We start from the raw sequence: 27,508 nt of genomic DNA on the forward strand, positions 1-27,508 counted from the left end.
TGCCCCATGTACTCACTCACTTCATCCTCATAGCAGTTCTATGAAATAAATGGTTTTACCCCCTTTTGCAGAGGATGAGATCGAGGCTTGGAGAAATGATTTGATCACACATAGGATAAATAGTAGAAACAATATTGAAGCAAGGTTCATCTGCTCAAAAGTCTATATTTTACTGTCTCCTTGTCTCTCAAAAGGAAATAATAAGTAACTCTGTATAGTTTGTACACAGTTATATGTAAAGCCCTACCAGAACCAATCCAGAGTATTTCCATGTGTGTCAGTAATTAACCAATAACTTTGATCCTTTGAATCAACAGCCAGAGAGTACTGTTTTTGAAACCAGTGACACACAAGAAATAAATGTGGCTTCCTGGTTTTTTTTTTTTTTTTTTTTTGACAGACAGCTAAAAAACCTGTTCAGATATCTCAAGGTGTGAGGGTTGCTGGAAAGGTCAAGTTTCTTCCCTTCTCTACCTCATCTGGGGCTTAATTTTAAAATATCTTACCCTTCTTGCCTTTATGCCTTTGTTGCAGGTGATTGGCATTCTGAATTTGTACCACATGGAAATCTGTGCCCCTTAAAGGTTTTTCAGGCTAGGTGCAGTAGCTCACCCCTGTTATCCCAGCACTTTGGGAGGCTGAGGTGGGAGGATCGCTTGAAGCTAGGAATTCAAGACCAGCCTGGGCAACAAAGTGAGATCCCGTCTTTAAAAAAAAAAAAACGGTTTTTCATTTTTGCTTTTTAATTGTTGTTGTTGTTTTGATTGCACTTGTGTTATTTAAGACATCGATTTGTGTGGAATCTTCTTTCTTTTTTTGAGTATGGATTAGCTTCAGTCCTAACTAATCAACTCTAGATAAACAGGATTTTGATAAATTGCAGTGTAAGTTTGTCAGGGGACCCAAATAATTAGCAATATATGTTTTCATTTCTGAAAATTGTTCTTTGTTAACACATATTTATATTGACCAGACATTGTAATTAAATGGGTGCTATTTTATGACAACTACTTTTTTTGTTTTCTAAACAAATTTAACCCCCTCCCCCAAACTAGAATTGTATCTCATTTATCTTTGTATCTCTAGTCTTGGTACATAGTAGGTAACTCATAAATGTCAGCTTTGGGTGTCTGGTTTTGTTTTTTGTTTTGAGACAAGGTCTCTCTCTCACCCAGGGTAGAGTGCAGTAGCACAATCATGGCTCATGGCTTCTGGGCTCAAGTGATCCTCCTACATCAGCCTCCCAAGTAGCTAAGAGTACAGGTGTGCAACCCCATGCCTGACTGGTTTATTTTTATTTTGTAGAGATGGGGTGTCACTATATTGCCCAGGCTGGTCTCAAACTCCTGAGATCAAGCGATTCTCCCGCCTTGGCCTCCCAAAGTGCTGGGATTACAGGTATGAGCCACTGCACCTAGCCTGTAAATGTTTGTTGAATAAAGGGATTAATTTTTTGTTACTCAAAAGTAATTTTTTTAACAAACTTAAGTTTTTATTAGAGGTCAAGGATTTCTCTACCAAATGTCGTTACCCAATTTGGCATATAAAAACATGTTAGTAGGACTCATTGCTTCTCTTGCTTGTGCTACAAAATATGACTTTCAGGAAAAGTCACTTAATCTCTTGGAATCTCAGTTTCTTGATCTGTAAAAAGAGGCTGTGTGATTAGATCATCTTGAAGGTGCCTTTCAATTCAAATTTGCATCATGTAATCATTAGATTTTACCAAAAAAATTAGGAACGGCATATTAATTATTTAAAACTTTCTTATTGCATAACCCCAAGGTATAACTAAGTAGCCTTATGCTTTGAAGCAGATATCAGACTGTTCCTATTCAAAAAAATAATGTGGGGGAAGGGGTGAAATGGTGAAAAGTTACTTTTAAAAATTATTACATCCAGGCTGGGCATGGTGGCTCCCTCCTGTAATCTCAGCAATTTGGGAGGCTGAGGCGGGTGGATTGCTTGAGCCCAGGAGTTCGAGACCACTCTGAGCAATATGGCAAACCCCATCTCTATACAAAAGTGGAGAAATCAGCTGGGCATGGTGGCACATGCCTGTAGTCCCAGTACTTGGGAGACTGAGGTGGGAGGATTGCTTGAGCCCAGGAGGTTGAGGCTGCAGTGAGCCGTGATGGTGTCACTGCACTCAAGCCTGAGTAACAGAGTGAGACCCTGTCTCAAAAAAATATACATTACATCCAGAGTAGTCTGTTTAAGAACAGTCTTGCTCCAGTAGAAAAATGAGCAGAGAGCAGTACACAGTGGTTCGTTCCTGTAATCTCAGTACTTTGAGAGACTGAAATGAGAGGATTGCTTGAGCCCAGGAGTTCAAGACCAGCCTGGGCAACATAGTGAGACACGTCTCTACAAAAAAAAAAAATACAAAATATTAGCTGGGTGTGGTGGCACATGCCTGTAGTCCCAGCTACTCAGAAAACTGAGGCTGGAGGATCGCTTGAGACCTGGAGGTCGAGGCTGCAATGAGCCAAGATCACACCACTGCACTCTAGTCTGGGCAACAGCGAGACTCTGTCTTTAAAAAAAAAGAAAAAGTAAAAACTGAGAACAAAAATGGGTATCTGTCTTCAAAAGCGATATAAATGTCTAATACATATGAAAATTTTCATCCACACTGGAAATCAAAGTACACATTAAAACACCAATGAGATATACTTTTGCCTGTCAACTTGGTAAGAAAAAGTTTAAAACAACATTCATTTTTGGCGAGGGTATTAAGAAATAGGCATTCATAGAGCAGTAGGAGCGTAAACAGGTATAACTGTTACGGTTGGCAGTTTGAAAGTTTCTTAAATTTCTGGAAAGTTTGTATACTTCTGACCTCTAATCCCACTGCTAGATAAACTTATTTTAAGGAAATGTATTATGGAGGTGCACAAATTTTCGTTTATAAAGGTATTTGTTGTAGTGTTATGTCATATACAAGTATATATACATATGAAGACAAAAGATACTGAAATCTCTAGGTGATAAGATTATGTATGAATCACGGTAATTTTCTTCTCTTTTTTTTTTTTTTTTTTTTTTTAAGAGATGGGATCTTGCTCTCTCCCCCAAGCTGGAGTGCAGTGGCACAATCATGGCTCACTGCATTCTTGAACTCCTGGGCTACAGCAATCCTCGTGCCTTAGCCTCCCAGGTAGCTGGGTCTACAGGCAGTAGCCACCACACCTGGATAATTTTTAAATTATTTGTAGAGACAGGGTCTCATTCGGTTGACCAGACTGGTCTTCTCCACTTTTTTTTTCTTTTTCTTTTTGAGATGGAGTCTCGCTCTGTCACCAGGACTGGGGTGCAGTGGCATGATCTCGGCTCACTGAAACCTCCACCTCCCGGTTCAAGTGATTCTCCTGCCTCAGCCTCCCAAGTAGCTGGGATTATAGGCACGTACCACCACGCCCGGCTAATTTTTGTATTTTTTGTGGAGGTGGGGTTTTGCCATATTCAGGCTGATCTTGAACTCCTGACCTCAGGTGATCCGCCCGGCTCAGCCTCCCAAAGTGCTGGGATTACAGGCATGAGCCACCGCGCCCAGCCTCTTCTCCACTTTTTGTTTTCCACATTTTCTGTATGCACATAAGACTTTTCAATCACAAAATATATACACACTTTTTAAATGTGGACTTGTCTGTAATAAGTGTGTAGAAGTATTTCTCTTCTCATCTCCTCTATTCAACACCTCCTTACTTTTATTTCTGAACAGGTCTCCAGGAAAAGTTGGGCTTTCAACATTCAAGGTAAGTTGTGCTTTCTGAAAGTTATGTTTTTAGAAATTGTATACTTTTTATTTGTGTTTTTATGTAATTCTTCATTTTCTTGCTTTTGCTTTTTTTTTACTTATTTTTTGTTCAGTAATATTGTCATTATGTCCTACTTGGTATAAATAGGTACTCTAGAAATACCTAACTAAATATTATGCTGTAAGGAAGGAACTGTGAGTATTTTTTAGATTTCTACTAATTTTTACTTGTTTTATGATGTCTAGAATAAAAGAACGTGTGAGAGTGTGTGTGTGTGTGTGTGTGTGTGTGTGTGTGTGTGTGTGTGTTGAAAAAGTAATACTCGGCCAGGCATGGTGGTTCACACCTGTAATCTCAACACATTGGGAGGCTGAGGTGGGCAGATCAGTTGAGGTCAGGAGTTTGACACCAGCCTGGCCAACATGGTGAAACCCCATCTCTACTAAAAAAACAAATGCAAAAATTATCCAGGTGTGGTGGCGCAGACCTGTAGTCCCAGCTACTTGGGAGACTGAGGCAGGAGAATTGCTTGAACCCAGGAGATGGAGGCTGCAGTGAGCTGAGATCATGCCACTGCACTCCAGTCTGGGCGACAGAGCGAGACTCCACCTCACAAAAAAGCAAAACATTAATACTTGCGTGACAAAAAATGTACAGTAACTGAAATACATGTATACTTCTTGTGGGCCCATGCACCATCACTATACATAAAAATCAATCTCAGCTTATATTCAGGCAGAGGAGTTTGGTATTGAGATATTATGCCACTCAGAGCCATTTTAAGTATAAGATATCATGAAACAGAATTATTTATATCAGATAGAGTATATATTTTTTATGTATATGTGTATTTGTATGTATGTGTAATCCCAAACATGCTGTAGTTTTTTCAGTTCCAGTATACCAACCTTCTATTTATACACATTGGATACCAGTCTCTTTGATAAATTATGATATATTTATATGAAATATTCTACAGTAGTAGAAATGAATGAATTAGTTATATACAATGACATGGATGAATTTCAGCACTAGAGTGTTGAGTGGGGGGTAACTACTTATAGAAAAACATATATAGTAACTTTCCATTTATATTAAGTTCAAAAGCGTGCCAAACTAAAGAATATATTGTTTAGAGAATAGATTGTTTAGATATAAAAACATGGTAAAACTGTGAAAAATTACCAGGGAATGAGAAATACAGTATTTAGGGTATTGGTCATTCTCTGAGGGGGAGACATTGTAATGGAAATGGAGAAGGATACACAAGAGACTTAAAAACTAATAATAATGTTCTTTTTCTTAAATTGAGTGCTTAAGAAAGGTTATATCATAACGCTTTTCTTATGTTAAATAAAAATTATTTTGTATTTACTTGATATTTAATAAAAACAGTCTTTAAAAGTAATAACATGTGTAGGGTTGAAATTTACTCAGGACAAAAGGTATATGGTTGAAAATGTAGCTTTCCCCACCTCTCAAACTTCATATCCAGAAGCAATTACTGTTTTTGCTTGTAGGTCTTAAAAGCCATTTAGCTCTAAGATATTTTTATATTATAACAAATAGATTTGGAGAATTTACTTTAACCCAGTAATTATAGATTGTCCTTAACTTGAATGAAATTAGATAACAAGTATACATATTTAGTAAATAAATATGAAGTTGGATATTCATTTTTTTAACTTTTTATTTTGAAATAATTATAGATTCACAGGAAGCTTTAAAGATAATGCAGAAAGGTCCTGTATATTCTTCACCATTTCGCCAGTGGTTATAGCTTAATTATAGTACAATTTTAAAATGAGGAATTTAACATTGGTGCAATGTGAGTGTATAGTTCTGCGCCAATTTATGATATGTGTATGTTTGTATAACCAACACAATGAAGATGCAGAACTATTTCATCATCACAAAAATCTCCCTTGTACTACCCCTTTGTAACCACATCCACCACCTTCCCCATATCATCCCTAAATCTGTTTTCCGTCTCTATAATTTTGTCACTTGAGGAATGTTCCATAAATGGAATTGTATACTATGTAACCTTATGGGATTGGTTGAAAGGGTCACGATCCATCCAAGTTGTTGTCTGTGTCAATGGTTTGTTTCTTTTTATTGCCGAGTAGTATTCTATGATAAACATGTACTGAGGCTATTGAGTGCATATTATGAATAACAATACATTTATTAATACCATAATATAAAAGAAGGCTTGATATAGTTCTGATTGTTGGTGATTTTACAGTCTGATGGAAGAGACATTTATACAAAAGGGCAATTTATGAGGTCTTGATGTTTGTAAAATAGAATAGATGTGTTAACTGCCACAAGGGGTTTGGAGGAACGAGAGGAAGATAGAGTTGACGGTGAGAGCACTGTTACCTGGAATAGCAGAGAAAAGTTTCAGGGAGGAAATAGAACTTTCGCTGAGCTTTGAAAATTGGGAGAGGTTTGCATAGGTAGATAGAGAAAAATTGGGAAAGCATTGTAGTTAGGAAATAGTAGGGACTAATTAATATGCAAAAGCATGGGATTTACTAGGAGCATTGAAAGACTAGTGTGACCAGTGTAAAAGTTTTAGCAGTAGAGTATTGGAAAAGTAAATTGAGGCCAGATTGTGATGAGCCTTGAATGTCAGTTTACCTGATTTGATCATAATACTATGTATACATGCACTGAAACATCACATTGTACCCTGTAAATATGTATCATATAATGTGTCAATTAAAAATTAAATTATAATTTAGGAAAGAGGCCGGGCGCAGTGGCTCACACTTGTAATCCCAGCACTTTGGGAGGCTGAGACGGGCAGATCACCTGAGGTCAGGAGTTAGAGACCACCTGGCCAACATGGTGAAACTCCATCTTTACTAAAAATACAAAAATTAGCCACGCGTGGTGCCACACGCCTGTAATCCCAGCTACTTGGGAGACTGAGGCAGGAGAATCACTTGGACCTGAGAGGCTGAGGTTGCAGTGAGTCAAGATTGCGCCACTGTACTCCACCCTGGGTGATAGAGTGAGACTCTGTCTCAAGTTAAAAGAAAATTTAGAAAAGAACTCTGATCTTTACAATTTTGAAGCAGGATATTTTTGGGTTTCTTTCTTTTCTTTCTTTTTTCTTTCTGTTTTTTTTTTTTTTTTTTTTTTGATGGAGTCTCACTCTGTCACCCAGGCTGGAGTACAGTGATGGAGTCTTGGCTCACTGCAACCTCTGCCTCCTGGGTTCGATCAGTTCTCCTGCCTCAGCTTCCCGAGTAGCTGGGATTATAGGTGCCAGCCACCACGCCCAGCCAATTTTTGTATTTTTGGTAGAGACGGAATTTCGCCATGTTGGCCACACTGGTCTCAAATGACCTCAGGTGATCTGCCCATCTCGACATCCCAAAGTGCTGGGATTACAGGCGTGAGCCACTGGGCCTGACTAGGATATTTTTGGTTTTTGAAGGTCTCACTCTGTCACCCAGGCTAGAATGCAGTGGCACAATCACAGCTCACTATAACCTTGAACTCCTGGTCTCAATGACTCCTCCCACCTGAGATTCCCAAGTAGTTAGGACTACAGACTCAAACCCCACACCCAGCTATTTTATTTTATTTTTATTTTTTAGAGACAGGGTCCTGCTAGGTTGTCCAGACTGGTCTGAAACTCCTGGCCTCAAGCCATCCCCCTCCCTTGGCCTCCCAAAGCATTGGGATTACATGAATGAGTCACTGTGCCAGGCCTAAAGTGGGATATTTAAAAAGTCAATTTTTATATGTCTTACAGCTGTGCTGCCCAAGGTTTTTTGTTGTTGTTGTTTTGTTTGTTTTGTTTTGTTTGGCTGGGGAATTAAGAAAACTGGTGGAAGGGTAGAAGAAAGTTTGGAGGAAAAAGACTTCGGTGCAAAGAAAGCTGTCAAGAGGCAGTTAAAATGTCAAGACATGAGACTCCGACAAAGGAAACAGCATTGAAAGGAATGGATGTATGGATATGACAGTGATTTAAGGGTTACTTTTTAAAACAATTTTCTCAGCAAAAAAAGAGTGGAAGTCACATTTCTAAGTTTTTCTTTTTTAAAACAAATTTCACTTTAGTAACTTCCCTTCCCTTACTACTAAAAATTACAAGTTACCTGAATTTTTCTATAATTAATGTTTTTAGCTTAATGTTCTTTAGTAGGTAATAAGATTTCTGTGAGTGTAGATCACTTTCATACAAATAGTTTGTTGGGTGTGCTTATTAAAATTAAAAAGCTGAAATCTTACAACCAAATACTGCAGGGGGGTTATAGACAGCTCTATAATATCCAACACAGATGGAGGTAACTGTGATGTGAATTGCTGAAAATTGAATAAGCTACCATACCTTTTAAGGAAGCAAATTTTTGATACTGTGATAGATAGGAGTTAGAGAAATTGCCTAATAGTGGGGAAGCTGGGATTTAGTAAGTACTGCATTTAATAATGGGTCAGAACATCACCAGAAGTAGGTAATGGACTGTCTCAAGTATAGCTAAGTTGGCGTTGGTTGTCTATGGACACATGCTTGGCTTGCATTCCTTTGTCCCAAAAGCCTGATCAAGGTGTTAGAAGGACCTGGACCTTATACATCACTGAGAGAGAATCATAGTTGACTATATATCCTAAGTCTGATTTTATTAAGAAGTCTTCTCTGGAGATCAGGCCCTCTGGTAGGTGCCATATCACTCCTTTAAACTTGTGACTTAAAACAGCAGAGTACCTTAGGAGTTACTATCTTTTAAAAGTTCAGACTCCAAGAGAGTTTTGTTAAAGCCAAATAAAATAGAAGTCTAATCACTGCTTGGCAGTTTTGGCTAGTGTAGGAATGTTAATCTTTTTAAGTAAATAATTGAAACAAATTAGGCCGAGTGCAGTGACACATAGGCCGAGTGCAGTGACTCACGCCTGTAATCCCAACACTTTGGGATGCTAAGGTGGGAGGATCGCTGCATTCTAGCCTGGGCAACTGCGAGACCCTGCCTCTAAAAATCAATCAGTTAATCAAATTGAGGTCCAAAGATTATTAATGTGTAATTTTATGTAGCTTAATTTAGGGAAAATATCCACAGAATTATGTCGTACAATGCTTCTGATTTTCCTACTGATAAACAGTTATTAGAAAATAATTGGATAAAAATAGTGGGACAGTTGAAGGTTATTTTGCATCAACTGTTACTTATTTTTTATTTTTTCCTGTGGACCCTGTTCTGCTGAGAGCATCAACTATTCTTAATGGTGATCAGCTTCCAAGTATTTCTTTTTTTTTTTTTTTTTTTTTTTTGAGACAGAGTCTTGCTCTGTCCCAGGCTGGACCAAGTATTCTCTTAATAGTGATCAGCTTCCAAGTATTCTCTCTCCACCTTGTCAAGGTCATCTTACCAGTTGGTCTTGGTTAGATTTTTTTTTTTTCTTTTTCTTTCTTTTTTTTTTTTTGTTTTTTTTGTTTGTTTGTTTGTTTATTTTTTTAGAGACAGGGTCTCGCTCTCTTGCCCAGGCTGGAATGCAGTGGCATTATCATAGCTCACTGCAGCCTCAGGCTTCTAGGCTCAAGTAATCCTCCCACAACAACCTCCAGAGTAGCTGGGACTGCAGGCACATACCACCATGCTTGGCTAATTATTTTTTTTTTTAAAGGCGAAGTCTCACTATGTTGCCTAGGCTGGTCTTAAACTCCAGGTCTCAGCCCGTGCCTGGCCTTCTTTCACATAAAACCAGGATCCAATTAAAGCCTATGTAAACTTAAGATGTATGTATTAACTGAAGAAAAAACAGAGCATGCATCATTCAACATTTATTCAGCAAATGATTATTTAGTGTTGGACACTGTTTTAGGTACTGAACAAACTGTAGATAGAACAAACAAGGTCCATGTTCTCACGGAACTTACATTCTAGGGGGACAGGGAAGAGACAGAAAATAAGCAAGTAAATAAGGTCATTTTGAATGAGAAGTGCAGTGAAGGAATATAGGATGATGTTTTCCCAGCACCATTTATTGAATAGGGAAGCCTTTCCCCATTCTTTGTTTTCATCAGGTTTGTCGAAGGTCAGATAGTTGTAGATCTGCAGTCTTATTTCTGTATTCTCTATTCTGTTCTACTGGTCTATGTGTCTGTTTTTGTACCAGTACGATGCTGTTTGGTAACTGTAGCCCTGTAGCATAGTTTGAAGTCGGGTAGCGTGATGCCTCGAGCTTTGTTCTTTTTGCTTAGGATTTGCCTTGGCTATTCAGGCTCTTTTTTGGTTCCCTATGAATTTTAAAATAAAATTTTCTAGTTCTGTGAAGAATCTCAATGGTGGTTTAATAGTAATGGCATTAAATCTATAAATTGCCTCGGGCAGTGTGGCCATTTTAACGATATTGATTCTTCCTGTCCATGAGCATGGAATGTTTTTCCATTTGTTTGTGTCATCTCTAGTTTCTTTGAGCAGTGGTTTGTAGTTCTTTCACCTCCCTAGTTAGCTGTATTCCTAGGTATTTTATTCTTTTTGTGGCAATTGTGAATGGTGGGAGTTTATTCCTGATTTGGCTCTTGGCTTGACTGTTATTAGTGTGTAGTAATGCTAGTGATTTTTGCACATTGATTTTGTATCCTGAGACTTTGTTGAAGTTGTTTATCAGCTTAAGAATCTTTAGGGCTGAGACTATAGGTTATCTAGATATAAGATCATGTTGTCTGCCAACAGGGATAGTTTGATATCCTCTCTTCAATCCAATTACTGGGTATATACCCAAAGGAATATACATCATTCTATTATAAAGACACATGCACACAAATGTTCATTGCAGCACTATTCACAATAGCAAAGACATGGAATCAACCTAAATGCCCATCAATGATAGACTGGGTAAAGAAAATGTGGTACATATACACTATGGAATACTATGCAGCCATAAAAAAGAATGAGATCATGTCCTTTGCAGGGACATGGATGGAGCTGGAGGCCATCATCCTTAGCAAACTAATGCAGGAACAGAAAACCAAATACTGCCTGTTCTCACTTATAAGTGGGAGCAAAATGATGTGGACACATGAACACATAGAGGGGAACAACACATGTTGGGGCCTATCAGGGTGAAGGGTGGAAGGAGAGAGGGGATCAGGAAAAATGACCAATGAGTACTAGGCTTAATACCTGGGTGATGAAATAATCTGTACAACAAAACCCCGTGACACAAGTTTACCTATGTAACAAATCTGCACATGTACCCCTGAACTTAAAGGTTTTTTTTAAAAAAAATAAAAAAAAAAAGGAAAAAATAGGATAATGTGATAGAAAGTTAAGGGGTCAGATAAGGCTATTTTGAGATGGTCAGGAAAGTATTTTCTGATAAAATAGCACTTGAGCTGTGACCCTAATGGCAAGGAACCATCCTATTGGCCAGAGTGTAATTGTGAGGGAGTGGTATGAGAGGGAGATGAGTGTAGAAGATATCAAAAATGTAGGCAGAGGCTATGTCATGTTTAGGCCTTCATGGGCCTTCGTACTGTTTGGATTTTATCTAACACTTAAGAGTCCATGAAACAATTTTTTTCTAGAAGAATCTGTGTAACATTGGTAGTATTCCCCAAATTCTGGGGGAGGAATTCAATGCTCGAAGATATTGCAGGTCCTACAGAAATTTCACTGGCACGTTAAATCTTTAACATTTTAATAATCTCTGGAGTAATTTTATTATTGAGCCTATTGTGATCATATCCTGATACGTGTATAAGTGCCACCTAAATAATTAGTGTGCCTTGAGTCCCTTATCTAAAATGGTTATAGTGACCTTCGTCTAACAAACTCTGTGATGTACACAAATAATTATGATTTTTTTTCTCAGTATCGAGTAGCATTCAAATTGCTGTACTTACTTAAGATTGAGAGGAGTATTGTATTGAGATTTGCAAATATGTGATTGTCTTATTTTACCCTAATTTTTTCCAGCAGAAATGCAGTATCCATTTCTAACCTCCCAAATATATATATATATGTACGTATGTGTATATAAATGTATACGTAGATATATATGTATTTTTGGTGGGTTTAATTTTTTTCATCTTTTTTCATACTTAGGGGCTTCGTTTAACTTCTGGTTAAGTCTTTATTTCTTTTATCTAAAGCATGTAGAATTTTAAGAAAACTATTCCCTGAATGTGGTTTTCTGTGTTATATACTTTTGTATTTGTGCATATTTATGGAGCAATGCTTTGGGAAAAATAACAATTTTTATTCAACCCCTTGCTTAAATCCTTAATCCTTTTTAGCTATAAAAGTACTTAGAAGTTCTTATCTTCCATTACAGTTTTTTAATGTTAAAAAGTTGAGCAAGTTTTCACATTTAAAGGTAAATCCTATTGCAGAATAATAGAATATTGCTGATGCGTAACTTTCTTATGCAAATTACATTGTACCATGGCATAAAATTTCTGGGCATCTATCAGTATTCGGAAATCTAAGCCCTTTAGGCTGGGCACAGTGGCTCACACCTGTAATCCCAGCACTTTGGGAGACTGAGGCGGGTAGATCACATGAAGTTAGGAGTTCGAGACCAGCCTGGCCAACAAGGTGAAACTCTGTCTCTACTAAAAATACAAAAATTAGCCGAGTGTGGTGGCACGCGCCTATAATCCCAGCTACTCGGGAGGCTAAGGCAGGAGAATCACTTGAACCTGGGAAGCAGAGGTTGCAGTGAGCCAAGATTGTGCCGCTGCACTCCAGCCTGGGCAACAGAGTGAAGCTCTGTCTCAAAAAAAAAAAAAAAAAAAAGAAGAGGAAGAAGAAATCTAAGCCCTTTAAGGACCTTTGAAGCCCTTTAAGGACCTTTGATTTATTAATGCTACATTTTCTCATTTGTATCCCTTTAAAGCATATTTTTAAAAAAAAAAATCATCATTTGGTCTCTATTTCTTTTCTTTTTCAAACAGGAAACAGAGAACACTGCATGCAAAATTGGAAATGAGTCCCCTGTACAAGAATTGAAACAAGATGTGTCTAAAAAGGTTGGAAAGATACAATGTCAATATTAGTTTATAACAGACATCATATTTATATGGTATATTTCAAACAGTTTTTATATTCTTTTAGGACAGCGCTCTGTACATGATTGATGTTCAGTAAATGTTTCATGAATCTGTCACATTTGTGGTTGAAGACATTTCAGTCTTTTTAGAAGTCCTTTTCATATTCTAATTGGTAGTTTATCCTTGAAACAGTATTTTATAAAATGCTTTTATTTTTTATTCTTATATTTTTATCAGAATAAGTCCTAACTATTCTTGAGGTTACTACCAGGAGTTACAGGTATTGAAAAGCTCAGTGCAGCAACATTCTGATGTCTTTAGTAATCAGAAGTTATGAGAAGTCCTTACTCTGATAGTACCTTTGATACCTTTTAAAAAACTGATGCTATGAAGCTTCAAAGGTTGGTTTACTAGAAGAGACTGAGCACAAGATCAATCTTTTGAAAATGTGCAGTTCACAGTATCAACATAAAACTCAAAGAGAAAGACAGGATGGTGTGTTTTTACTCATTTATACAAGTTTTAAGTGTTTTCTGTGCCCTAGGCAATCTTCTAGCCAGTGGGTTTCCAGAGGCTAACAAAATGACACATTCTTCACCCCAGAGTTTCTCCAGTAGTGGCACTCGACATTTTGGGCTAATAGAGGGTAGGGGAGGGCCTGTTGTGTGCATTGTAAGATGTTTTAGCAATATCCCTAACTTCTATTTACTGGATGCCAATAGCATCCCCAATTCCCAATTATGACAACCAAATATATCTTCAGATGTCTGGGAGGGGTATGGAACAAAATAACCCCTAATGGAAAACCACTCTTCTATCTTTATGGAATTTAGAAATTTAATGGACTACATTTTTGGGGGTTTTTTTGTTTGTTTGTTTTTTGTTTTGTTTGTTTCTTTTTTTGTTCTGTCGCCCAAGCTAGAGTGCAGTGGCACGATCATGGCTCACTGTAGCCTCCACCTCTCGGGCTCAAGTGATCCTCCCACCTCGGCCTTTCGAGTAGCTGGGACCACAAGTGTGTGCCACCACGCCTGGATAATTTTTGTATATTTTGTAGAGACAAGGTTTTGCCATGTTACCCAGGCTGGTCTCGAAATTCTGAGCTCACGCAATCCACCCACCTCAGCCTCCCAAAGTGCTGGGATTATAGGTGTGCAACACTGTGCCCAGCTGGACCACATATTTTAATATTGATCTTACTTTTTTCTTTAAAGGAAAAATGTTCCCTTTTGGGACAAATGGTGGATTGCATAGCAGTGTACATAATAGGAATTGAACCATTTTTTTAAAAAAGGAAATTGCCTACAATTCTCTACTATAACACACAGGTGTCTTGATTTTTCAGCATTTCCTTCTGGTTCTCACCCATTAGCGTACATTTTTTCTGCCTAATTGTAGTGTAGGTGGAATTTTATATTCTGTCTTTTACCATTTTTAGATTTTCCTCATACTTCTATATTATTTCTGTACTCAGATGCATCAGTTTCCATCAAGTAAATGGATTACAATGTATCTAGCCATTTTTATTGTTGAAACTTAAAATATTCCTGTTTTTTCCACTATCGCTTTTCTTATCTTTTTAAAGAATGTTTTTCTTAGGATAAATTACAAATGCGTAACTATCTATAGTTAATGGGGAAAAAGATGATTTTAAGGAGAGTTTAGAAGATTAATTCAAGTTGTTTAGCTCTGAACTCAAGCTTATGACCCAAAAACCAGCAGATGCAGGGAGATTAACATTCTTAAACAGACTACACCTAAACTCTACTATTTGGACTGATGGCAAGATCATGGAAAGAGTTCACCTTGTCTTTTCCCTTCCTTTCTTTCTTTTTCTTTTTTGAAATGGAGTCTCACTCTGTCACCCAGGCTGGAGTGCAGTGGCACGATCTCGGCTCACTGCAACCTCCGCCTCACAGGTTCAAGCAATTCTCCTGCCTCAGCCTCCCTAGAAGCTGAGATTACAGGTGTGTGCCCCATGCTGGGCTAATTGTTGTATTTTTAGTAGAGACAGGGTTTCACCATGTTGGCCAGGCTGGTCTTGAACTCCTGACCTCATGAGATCCACCCGCCTCGGCCTCCCGATTACAGGCATGAGTCACTGCACCCGGGCCCCTTTCTTTCTTATATGTAGCTTAAAATATAAACAGGCTTTCTATTGTCTTCTACCAACATTTAGAAGAAAAGAAAATATATTTTCTCCCCAGTCCTGTCATTACTAACATTACATCTCCCAGATCAGTTATCCTGCTCCGTCTCAAAAAAAAAACATTTGGACTGGCTAAGATAGGAGAGAAAAGGCATTACTGAAGGCATGGAGGTGGGGAATGTGCAGAACTTTTGAGGATGAGCCTAGAGAGCAAAGTTAGGGCCAGGTTATAGGAATGCCTTATGTCATACTAAACTGCTTTTTATTTTTTTTGAGACTTGAGTCTCGCTCTGTTGCCCAGGTTGGAGTGCAGTGGTGTGATCTCAGCTCACTGCAACCTCCACCTCCTGGATTCAAGCAATTCTTCTGCCTCAGCCTCCCGAGTAGCTGGGATTACAGCCACATACCACCATGCCAGGCTAATTTTTAATTTTTATTTATTTATTTATTTATTTATTTTGTATTTTTAGTAGAGACGGGGTTTCACCATATTGGCCAGGCTGATTTCGAACTCCTGACCTCAGGTGATCCGCCCACCTCAGCCTCCCAAAGTGCTGGGTTTACAAGCTTAAACCACTGTGCCTGGACACAGTGAGCTTTTTGAAGCAAACAATGCTTTAGCATAATCATCTCTGTGTATGTCTTGGTTCTCACTGTTCTCTTAGTCTTTCTCTTTTCACTATTTCCTAAAATCCAGAAAAGAAATGCCAGGGCTAGGCACCATAAGAAGGTGTCATGAGGCATATCAAGAGGCAGAAAACACGGACCTTGCTCTCCAGGTACTAATTATCTGGTGTAGAGAAAATAAATAGAGCTAGCCCATATACAGCTCTGTATTTGTATTATAGTTCATACTATACTGAACAGTAAGAATAGTAATAGAAGTACAGAGGAGGGAGAGATTATTCTCAGATAAGGGATTGGGGAAGACAGGGGTTTCAACCTCATTTTGACCCCTCTTGTGACACACACATTTCCATTATGCGTAATGATTATTTCAAACCTTTATACTCACCTCATGCTCACTGTACCCACTCACATCCCCCTCATTTTCAGGAGATAACCTTGTTTCCTACTCCACGTAAATATTAGAGGCTAAAAAGCCTGAATCCATTCCTTTGTATCATCTTTCACTTCTTTTACCTACATATTTATTGTCATTTCTTACCTCTTTTTCATGTCATCCATCACTGATGATCTAGTATTCTTGTTTTCTGTCCAAAGTAGTGTGGTATAATACAAAGATCACTGGACGTTTAAGAAAGATCTGGATTTCAGTTTTGGCTTTGTAGCTTACTAATTGTGGGACTGGCAAATTTCTTAAAGCCTTTACCTCAGAGTCCTGCTTTTCTAGGAGGGAGGTAATCCAGCTACCTAACCCAAAGGTCTATATGGCAATTAAATGAGAATTTATATACTAGGTCTAATACACAGTAGGCCTTCATTCCTTTCTTTTCCAGAACATTGCTCTGTTATCTTCTTTTCCAGTGGTTCCTTCCCTTCAGGTTATAAAAGTGCTGGGACACTTTATTGAAATCTTTTTGCATTTATAGCTAAGCTTTTTGAAAACTCAGACCGTGCTAATGTCTCTATATCTTCACCTCTTATTCATTCTCAAATCCACTGGAATATGACTTCTGTTATCACTGTTATCATTGAGGTTCTCCACGCTCAGTAACCACCTAATTGACAAATTGGTTGGACTCTGGTTAGTTCTGGTGAAAGCAAGGTAATTTCTAAGGTTAACAATTTGAAGATTGAGAAAAACTAACATATAGAACATGCTAAGAAATCCGGGATGAATATTACTGAGCAGCAGTAATATCCAGTTCAAGTTAGCATGAAATTGTAGTAAACCAGATTAGGATGGTTCTGTGATACATTCCATTAACTTTCTGAAGCCAAGGAATTGAGAAAGCAGAAGTTGTTCATGGTTGGGCATGGTGGTGGGATAACTGATCTGGGAGATTTAATGTTAGTAATGACAGGACTGGGGGAGAAAATATATTTTCTTTTCTTCTAAATGTTGGTAGAAGACAATAGAAAGCCTGTTTATATTTTAAGCTACATATAAGAAAGAAAGGGGCCCGGGTGCAGTGACTCATGCCTGTAATCGGGAGGCCGAGGCGGGTGGATCTCATGAGGTCAGGAGTTCAAGACCAGCCTGGCCAACATGGTGAAACCCTGTCTCTACTAAAAATACAACAATTAGCCCAGCATGGGGCACACACCTGTAATCTCAGCTTCTAGGGAGGCTGAGGCAGGAGAATTGCTTGAACCTGTGAGGCGGAGGTTGCAGTGAGCCGAGATCGTGCCACTGCACTCCAGCCTGGGTGACAGAGTGAGACTCCATTTCAAAAAAGAAAAAGAAAGAAAGGAAGGGAAAAGACAAGGTGAACTCTTTCCATGATCTTGCCATCAGTCCAAATAGTAGAGTTTAGGTGTAGTCTGTTTAAGAATGTTAATCTCCCTGCACCTGCTGGTTTTTGGGTCATAAGCTTGAGTTCAGAGCTAAACAACTTGAATTCTTCTCCTGGGGATTTGGATTATCATGGTTTTGCTAAGTGGGCTCAAACCAGTAGGCTGGTATTACAACAAGTTTGGCATAAATATGTAAATGAATCAGGATATTGAGTCTTAATGTAAGTTTAGGATTGAACTTTATTAAAATCACCCTTGATTAAAATCAATCACAACTTGATTAAAATAACCCTATAAATAGGGTTATTTGACCTTTTGTACCTAAGTGTTAACACAAATTCCCTATTATGAGGGTTAAGAGTATAGATGCTGGAATCAAACTCCCTGGGTTTATACCTGCTTTATCACTTACTAGCTTTGTGACCTTGGACAAATCATTTGATTAGTTCCCTCATTTATAAAAGGGTGACAGTAGAAGTAGAATCTCTTAAGATTGTCGTAAAGATTAAAATATGTAAAGTATTAAGAACATTGCCTGGCACTTACTAAGTACTGTGTAAATGATTAGCTGTTATTATGTTCTTATAAATAGCTTCATTTTAAAAAACTACTTTTAACCCTTTCATCAGATTATTGAAAGTATTATTGAGGAGAGTCAGAAAGTACTACAGCTTGAAGATGACTCTTTGGATTCCAAAGGAAAAGAACTCTCTGATCAAGCTACTGCCAGTCCTGTTGTGGCTAGAACAGATCTGAGCAATATACCCGGACTGTTAGCCATAGATCAAGTACTGCAGGAAGAATCCCAAAAGGCAGAGAGTCAGAATACATTTGAAGAGACTGAATTAGAATTTAAAAAATGCTTTCCTTCGGATGAAACCTGTGAGAAACCAGTAGATGAAACCACAAAGTTAACTCAAACAAGTTCAACTGAGCAGCTTAATGTGCTTGAAACTGAAGCAAAAGTATTGAACAAGGAAGCAGTGGAAGTCAAAGGAAGTGATGTTCTAGGACCTGTGTCCTCAGACTCCTTATCTACTAAAGATTTTGCTGCTGTGGAAGAAGTGGCCCCTGCCAAACCCCCGAGACACCTTACTCCAGAGCCTGATATAGTGGCTAGTACAAAGAAGCCTGTTCCAGCACGCCCACCTCCTCCAACTAATTTCCCACCTCCTAGACCCCCACCTCCATCTCGACCTGCTCCACCACCAAGAAAAAGGAAAAGCGAATTGGAATTTGAGACTTTGAAAACTCCTGATCTAGATGGCAAGTATTAATTGAGAAATCACTCTGTTGGTTGGGCACAGTGGCTCACGCCTGTAATCCCAGCACTTTGGGAGGCCGAGGCGGGCGGATCACTTGAGCTCAGTTCAAGACCAGCCTGGGCAACATGGCGAAACCCCATCTGAACAACAACAAAAATAATACAAAAATTAGCTGGCCATGGTGGCACGCGCCTGTAATCCCAGCTACTTGGGAGGCTGAGGCAGGAGAATTGCTTGGGCCTGGGAGGCAAAGACTGCAGAGAGCCAGGGTCATGCCATTGCACTGCAGCCTGGGTGATCAGAGTGAAATCTTGTCTCAAAAAAAGAGAGAGAGCAATAACCCTTTGTGGTGAAATTTTGGAGTTGAAACTGTTTACCTTTCTGCTTTTATTTCACTTTATAAAACTCACTGGCAACCAAGTTATTAAAATTATTTCTTTAGTAATAGACAAAATATAAAAATGTTTACACTGGTGAAAGTTACTTTACTATAATTGAACACTTCAGCAGACTTCAAACTTTCGAATCTGTTGCCATCTGAGAGAGAGTGGCATGTGAAAAAAACATGGGATTTGGAGACCTAAAGTCTGAATTCAAGTCCTGCATCTTTTTTTTTTGTATGAGCTGTATAGTCTTGAGGAAATTAAATAACTTGTTTGAACCATGGTTTCCCTGTATAGGAAATGAGAGTAATCAAACCACTTTCCTCACAGGGTTGTTATAAGAATCAAACAAAAAGGGTTGTTATTGTTATTATTATCATTGCAGTTCCCAAAGAGAATATTACGTCTAATTCTCTCCTAACTACAAGCATGGCTTCAGAGAGTACGGTCAAGGATTCTCAGCCTTCTCTTGATTTGGCAAGTGCTACCAGTGGAGATAAAATAGTTACTGCCCAGGTTGGTGAATTAGTGTTCTATTTCATATAGGCTTTATCAGCTGCCTGCAAGTGGCTGGTTTGTTGATTATGGAGCGTTCTATATTCTGCAGGCCAAATATTTCTTTGTCCTCCAAACCTGACCCCCTTACTTCCCTTGATCAGCTCTGCTACACACTAACTGGGTGAGCCTACCAAGCTGTTTGGCATCTGGATCTCAGATGCCCCATCAATAAAATGGAGGAAAAATCCTTCCTTGAGGGTTTGAAATGAGCTAAAATATGCCAAGTATCTAGCAGGTAATAGGTATTCAAAAAACGACAGATGCTAGCAGGTAATAGGTATTTGAAAAACGACGATGCTACTATTTGTAATATTGTTGGTACTAATAAACACCAACTATAGTCTATATTTGTCCTGTATTGGTCAGAATTGAAGACTTTTTTTTATAATTTCCTTTTCCTAATCATAAAAAAACTTTATATGCTAGGAAGTGGGCTACACAAAAGACTTGATAACGTTAATTTTACCACAGCCAGATTCTGGGACTCAGAGCTACTTACATGGTAGCTATGGTGGGCCGGGCTACCAGACTACAACATATGACACTATAGTCTTGTTGTAGCCTTAGAACAGGGGTCAGTAGTGGCCTGCTTTGGTAGGATCCCCAAGCTAAGAATGTTCTTTACATTTTTAAAGGTTGTTTAAGAAGAAGAATATGCAACAGAGACTCTATATGAACAAAAATGCCTTAAATATTTATAATATGGCTCTTTATAGAGAGAAGTTTTCTGACCCCTACCTTTGAGGTAGCCACATACAGTCCAGATTAATAGCAGTCTTAGTAGAGAAATGCTTTTTGGCTAGGTTCAAATAGAACATTTATTTGTTTTCAAGAATACTAAGACATTATTTCATGAGCAGCAATAGTTTTGGTTCCTAATGTTTTTCAGCATGCTGGGAAAAATGAAGGACTGAAATGTAATGTTCCATTTAGATTTTCAGCAGACTCCATTATTTGAATTATGAAATTCTTTAGAATTATGTGTGGTAATAATTGAACATTTATAGAAATTGATTCAGTCTAATTTCTGTTTATAAAATTATATTTCCAGGAAAATGGAAAAGCACCTGATGAGCAGACTGTAGCAGGTGAAGTGATGGGCCCTCAGAGACCTAGATCCAACTCTGGGAGAGAGCTTACTGATGAGGTAGAAATAGATTTTTTTGTTCTTGTTCTTAAAACATAAAGTACAAAAAACATAATGGGAAGATGAAAACCTTCTGGAGATGGATGGTAATGATGGGTGCATAACAATGTGAATGTACTTAATGACCCAGAACTGTACATTTAAAAATGGTTAAAATTGTAAATTTTATGTTATGTGTAATTTACCACAATTTATTTTTTTTTAAGTTTATTGCTGTTACGCAAAAAAAAAAAAAGGAAAAACTGAAAATTGAAGATTGTCTTTGTTTTGTTGATATGCTGGATGTTGCATCTCTGATTTAAACTTCCCCTTTCACTCAATTGCATAGTGGAATAAATATATTGAAAGCAAGGTTTATATTTTATAGAAAGTGGGCTTTAAAAGAACTTGATATTGAGGCCAGGTGTGGTGGCTCACTCCTGTAATCGCAGCACTTTGGGAGGCCAAGGCGGGTGGGTCACTTGAGGTCAGGAGTTCGAGACCCAGCCTGGCCAACATGGCAAAACCCCGTCTCTACTAAAAATACAAAAATTAGACAGGCATGGTGGTGCGCATCTGTAATCCCAGTTACCCAGAGGCTGAGGCAGAAGAATCACTTGAACCCAGGAGGCAGAGGTTGCAGTGAGCCGAGATCGCACCACTGCACTCCAGCCTGGGCAACAGAGCAAGACTCGGTCTCAAGAAAAAAAATTTTTAATGATAATAATAATAAAAGAACTTGATATTATAAATACATGTTATACCAACATAAATTTTATTATTTTAATGGTTTCTTACAATTAAAACTTAGTATGCATCTATTAGCCAACTTATTCAGAATTAAATTTTACAGCAAAATCTTAGTTTATGTTTCTTTAAAACAATACATTTTTTAAAATATTGTACTTTGGAAGACAGTTTGGCAGTTCCTCAAAATGTTAAACATAGTGTTACCATGACCCAGCAGTTCCATTCCTTTGTATATACCAATGAGAAACGAAAACATATGTTCACACAAAAAATGTACACAAATATTCACAGCATCCTTATTCATAACAGCCAAAAACTGGAAACAACCCAAATGTTCATCACTGATTGGATGGATAAATAAAATGTGGTATATTCATACCATGTTGTATTTTTTAGCAATTAAAAGGAATGAAGGAATAAAGTACTGATACATGCTACAACATGGATAAACCTTGAAAACATCATGTTTAGTTAAAGAAACCAGATGTAAAAGGCCATATATTACAGGATTTGATTTATATGAAATGTCCAGAATAGGCAAATCTATAGAGACAGAAAGTAGATTAGTATTTGCCAGGGGCTAGGAAGAAAGGGAAATGAGGTGTGACTGCTAATGGGTAGGGAATTTCCTTTTGGGGTGCAGAAAATATTCTGACTTAGTGGCGATAGCTGTACAACTCTGTGAATATACTAAAAACCATTGAATTATATGCTTTAAATGAGTGCATTTTGTGGCATGTGAATTGTATCTCAATAAAAATGTTAGAAATTATTGTGTGCAGTATTGAATGTATCTAAAAAGCCTTTAGCTTAAATTTTAGGGGATTTTGTAGACTCAAAAAGATAATTAAATTGCAGGTCATCTTGGTGTGATTGTTCTTTTTAACCTCAGGAAATTTTAGCCAGTGTAATGATTAAGAACCTGGATACTGGAGAAGAAATACCTTTGAGTCTTGCAGAAGAGAAACTACCAACAGGCATTAATCCTCTCACTCTACACATCATGAGAAGGACAAAAGAATATGTAAGGTGTGGCCTAACGTTGTTATTTGTCATTAATAGTATTTCAGAGTTGTTAAGATTTCTCTGTTAATGAACTATGACAATCCCTAATTTGGTTTCATTCAGTGTTTTTCTTTATTCTGGAATTAAAATAGAGTTAGATAAGGTAGGTATTCTTTAACTTTGCTCTTCATTATGACTGTACAGTTACTTGGGGGAATAGTATAAATATTAAATCCCATAGCACTTAGTTTCTCTTTTTTAATTATTTAAATTATACTTGGGACAATATAAAAACAGTGAGGGATTACATGCCTGTAATCCCAGCACTTTGGGAGGCTGAGGCAGCACTTGAATTCAGGAGTTAGAGGGGCCTGGGCAACATAGTGAGACCTCATCTCCACAAAAATAAATAAATAAAAATAACAAAAAAAAAATTGAGGCTAAAAAACTATGTAGAATGAACACTTAGTCTTCTGAAACTTTAAGGGTCATAAAATGGTTTAAATATTTGTACTGTTTTTGTAGGATCAAAAAATGGCTTTAAAGTGAGATGAGTGACTTTACTGCGAGATGTATGTAGATCTAAGGAATCATTTCTGTAAAAGCAGGAGCTATTTTATTAAATGTAATGCAGGATGTACTTAATGAGTGGGGAGGAAGATACCTACAAGTTACTTTATTATTTCACTACAGCACATTTTGCCAAGCAAAAAGCCTTGTTTGTAGTAGGTTTTTCACAAATTGCTAAATTGTATTCATTTATATGTTATACATTGCACCTTGCTTAAAGATTCTTTTCTTCAATTTCTGAAGCCTGTAAGTTGTCAGGTCCATCATTTAAATTAAATTATATGGGCTGAGCACAGTGGCTCACACCTGTAATTCTAGCACTTTAGGAGGCCAAGGCAGGTGGATTGCCTGAGCTCAGGAGTTCAACACCAGCCTGGGCAACATGGTGAAACCCTGTCTCTACTAAAATACAAAAAATTAACCAGACATGGCAGTGTGCACATATAGTCCCAAGTACTCAGGAGGTTGAGGCAGGAGAATTACTTGAACCGGGGAGGCGGAGGTTGCAGTGAGCCAAGATTGTGCCACTGCACTCCAGCCTGAGCGACAGAGCGAGACTCCCATCTCCTAAATAAATAAATAAATTTATGTAAAGCTTATTAGCATAGTTTTTCTTATTCTGATTAACTGGTTATATAGTAAGTATAAACAGAGATTTTTAAGAAGAATAGAAGAAATGGTTTATTTTAAAACAACTTCCCCTTCTTACAGTAATGACGCAGCACAGTCAGATGATGAAGAGAAGTTACAGTCTCAGCCAACAGATACTGATGGTGGAAGGTTAAAACAGAAAACGTGAGTTACAGTACATCCCTTTTCTTCATTTCAAGTTTTTATTTAAAAAAATATGAGAACTACCATACTATTTTAAATTGTACTCCATATTGTTTTTATGTCTACCCACCACCACTCCTCCCTGTCCCTCGCTGGTAATAATAATAAAGCATCTGACACACAGAAAATGACCAGTAAGTGTTGCACCATACCTGTGTTTTTCTACTGGTAGGTAGGTACCAAAAGTGTTGGTAGAAGAACATGATTGTCCTTGAAGTTGTCTTTTCCCTTTCTCTTCATCTCTGCAATCCTATTTGTCTTTCTAAACCCAACTATAATGAGATTCTTCCTGACTACTACAGTCTATAGCAATTTTCTTTCTTTTCTCAATTTTGGGAATACCTGTAGTCTATAACTTACTTTTTCCCTTTACAATATATTGTCTTAAACTGTTTTCAGTTAAACTGTTTTCAGACAAATACACGTTAAACAATCAAAGGGTATGTTGCAAAAGGATTCTGATTATGCCATCCTTCTGTTTCCCCTACAAACTTCTAGATCAATGGTGGGCCTATACATTTTGTTTGATTATACACAAGTCTCTAAATTGATAATAATTAACTCTAAGGTCCAAAGGGAATTCTCCACTTGAGTCCTTTTCCTAGTGTGTATCAAAGCATTTTCCTAGTGTGTATCAAATAAAGAATTTTTAGGAAACATGTACCTAAAATGCAGGCATATGGTAGCACCTTAGATATTTGGAACTTGGCCATCTAGTAGTTGCAGTTATCAGGAACCTGAGAATAAGGAATTACTACAATTATTCAGAGACAGATAAACATCCAGAAGAGATGTCACATAGTCCATGCACTAAAGCTCATTATTTTTCTAAGAGAAAAGTTCCTCAGGTTTATTCAAAGCCATTATGCTTATTTCTTACATCATTTTTTAAAACCTCTGGTCAAGTGTCTGAGCTTACTGCAAAATAGAAGCATCGAACTGTGACAACAGGTAAGTTGACATATAAGAATGTCAGATAATCAGAAAAATGATAAAATAACTCATAATATAGGTGGGTGCCGTGGCTCACGCCTGTAATCCCAGCATTTTGGGATACCACAGTAGGAAGATCACTTGAACCCAGGAGTTTGAGAGCAGCCTGAGCAACATAGGTGGACTCACTCTTTACAAAAAAATTTTAAAAATTAGACAGGCATGGTGGCACACACATGTGGTCTCAGCTACTCAGGAGGCTGAGATGGGAGAATTGCTTGAGCCTGAGGGGTCGAGGCTGCAGTGAGCCGTGATCACACCACTGCACTTCAGCCTGGGTGACAGAGCAAGACCTTGCCCCCCCCCAACAAAAAAAGAACTCATAATATAGCACAATCATCATATCACAGTGCTTTTCAACCTTTTATCATGCCATGACACACAAAGAACATAATAGTATTTGCACTGAATGCTGGGGTAAGCTGATAAGGTAGCTGATGGCCAGAGAAGATTGGCCCAGGCTTCCCTCGGCCCTGCCCTGTTGCCTTGAAGGCTGAGTGGGGAACCAATAGTATGGCCCACCTGCAATGCATTAGAAAGGCTCTGAATGTATTAAAGAACCAAAATGATGGTAGCAATGATCTTATCCATCAAGGAATGAAATTTAGGGAACATAAAGTGCCATTTAAGAAGGCATAAAAGTAGATATTTTAGAACTGTTCTCATCTGAAAAAATTAAAATGTCTGTTTTCTTGGCTTTTAAAGTGGTAGTAAACTTATCCAGAAAATACAGCTTCAGAGTTACAGGTAGCAGAGACCTTATAATGGTTTTAAAAATGGTTTATCATCTATGTTTTCTGGTTATCAAAAGAAATACAGAAATATGTAAAATAGAAAATGAAAGTTTCTGATAATCTCAGACCCAGAAATCAGTTTTAATAGCATAGTGTATTCTCCATAGAATTTTTTGTTTCTCATAAAAGCAGGGCTACTACTCTATGTCTATAATTTGTCAACTTGCTGTTTTGTTTTGTTTTGTTAAGAAAATCAGATATATCATAGACATGTCTTTATATCAGCACTAATAATATATATATTGCAGTCTTTCTGAGAGCCAGATATGAGAGTTAAGTGCTTGGGATATAACAGTTAAGACATTAAGAGGCCGGGCATGGTGGCTCACACCTGTAATCCAGAACTTTGGGAGGCCGAGGTGGGTGGATCACCTGAGGTCAGAAGTTCAAGACTAGCCTGGCCAACGTGGTGAAAGCCAGTCTCTACTAAAAATACAAAAAAATAGCTGGGTGTGGTGGTGGGCACCTGTAATCCTAGCTACTCAGGAGGCCGAGGCAGAAGCATTGCTTAAACCCGGGAGGCAGAGATTGCAGTGAGCTGAGATCATACCATTGCACTCCAGCCTGGGCAACAAGAGTGAAATTCTGTCTCAAAAAAAAAAAAAGACATTCAGGATGGGTGCAATGGCTCATGCTTGTTATCCCAGCACTTTGGGAGGCCGAGGCGGGTGGATCATTTGAGTCCAGGAGTTCAAGACCAGCCTGGGCAACACGGCAAGACCCCGTCTCTATAAAAAATACAAAAATTAGCCAGGCATGGTGGTATGCACCTGTAGTCCCAGCAACTCAGGAGGCAGAGGCAGATGGGTCCATTGAACCTGGGAGGTCAAGGCTGCAATGAGCCGAAATCATACCACTGCACTGTAGCCTGGGCAGCAGAGCAAGACTCTGTCTCAATTTAAAAAATTTGAAAGAAAAAGACATTTGTGGTCTCTGCCTTCATAGAACTTCTGTTAAATGGGAGAAATAGGCATTAAACATATAATTGCACAGATAAATCTAGATACATTTGTAGTGACTGCTATAAAAGTAAAGCTCCAGGTCCTGTAGAAGTATTACAGTAGTTCCCTCTTATCCATGGGGTATATGTTCCAAGATCCCCAGTGGATACCTGAAATCACAGATAGTACCAGACTTTGCTACTATGTTTTTTCGATCTGATAACCAGGAAGGCTGCTAAGTAATGAGTGGGTGTCGTCTACAGCGTGGAAACACTGGACAGAGGGATGATTCACATCCCAGGTAGGATGGAGCAGGATGGTGTGAGATTTCATCATGCTACTCAGAATGGCACACAATTTAAAACGTACAAATGGTTTTATTTCTGGGATTTTCCATTTAATATTTTTGGACCATGGTTGACTGGGGTAACCGAAACCATGTAAAGTGAAACTTTGGATAAACGGGGACTATATAACAAAAACTCCGTCTAAAGTTAAAAAGACCATTTTGAGAGAGCTGTTTGATCTGAGACCTAAAAAGTGAGTGGGTATTAGCCAAGGGAGAGGTGTTCCAGGCGGAAATAACCACACATGCAAAGCCCCTGAGGTTACTATAAGAGCTTGGCACATTTAAAAAGCTGAGGTTTGCTCATTCATTTTCTTGTATTTCCTACCAGCACTTATTTATCTATTCCTCGATTGACAGAAAATTTAGTTTATTTCCACTTTTTGACTATTCTAAACAGGGTTACATTGAACTTCTCTGTGTATATAACTTAACAACTTTTAAAAATACTGTCCCTCATGTACTGTGCTCTGCTTTTTATAATCTTAATATATGAAACCTGAGACTTAGCTAATTGAAAATGCAATAAATAAATTCTATTTATGGAAGCTTGAGATGCATACTTACATTACCTCATGTTTGGGAATACCTACCAGGAA

The 27,508-nt window shown here is 38.0% G+C and overlaps 1 protein-coding gene across 5 annotated transcripts in view; it reads left to right on the top strand.

The window, feature by feature from the left end:
• Window positions 1-27,508, top strand: part of WDR44 (WD repeat domain 44) — a 102,165-nt gene that overhangs the window by 28,406 nt on the left and 46,251 nt on the right. For 2 of the 5 annotated variants that reach the window (XM_065538054.1, XM_065538055.1), the window contains exons 2-9: window positions 1,306-1,398; window positions 3,725-3,758; window positions 12,679-12,753; window positions 17,974-18,610; window positions 19,378-19,508; window positions 20,602-20,697; window positions 22,319-22,455; window positions 23,713-23,796. In XM_065538054.1, the coding sequence (XP_065394126.1) occupies window positions 1,306-1,398; window positions 3,725-3,758; window positions 12,679-12,753; window positions 17,974-18,610; window positions 19,378-19,508; window positions 20,602-20,697; window positions 22,319-22,455; window positions 23,713-23,796 (1,287 nt within the window). The remainder of the gene's footprint in view (window positions 1-1,305; window positions 1,399-3,724; window positions 3,759-12,678; window positions 12,754-17,973; window positions 18,611-19,377; window positions 19,509-20,601; window positions 20,698-22,318; window positions 22,456-23,712; window positions 23,797-27,508) is intronic. The other 3 variants (XM_005594437.4, XM_074029888.1, XM_074029889.1) reach the window with 2 other exon arrangements.

Source organism: Macaca fascicularis, chromosome X (genome assembly GCF_037993035.2).
Source record: "Macaca fascicularis isolate 582-1 chromosome X, T2T-MFA8v1.1".
In the NCBI taxonomy this organism is placed as follows: domain Eukaryota; kingdom Metazoa; phylum Chordata; class Mammalia; order Primates; family Cercopithecidae; genus Macaca; species Macaca fascicularis.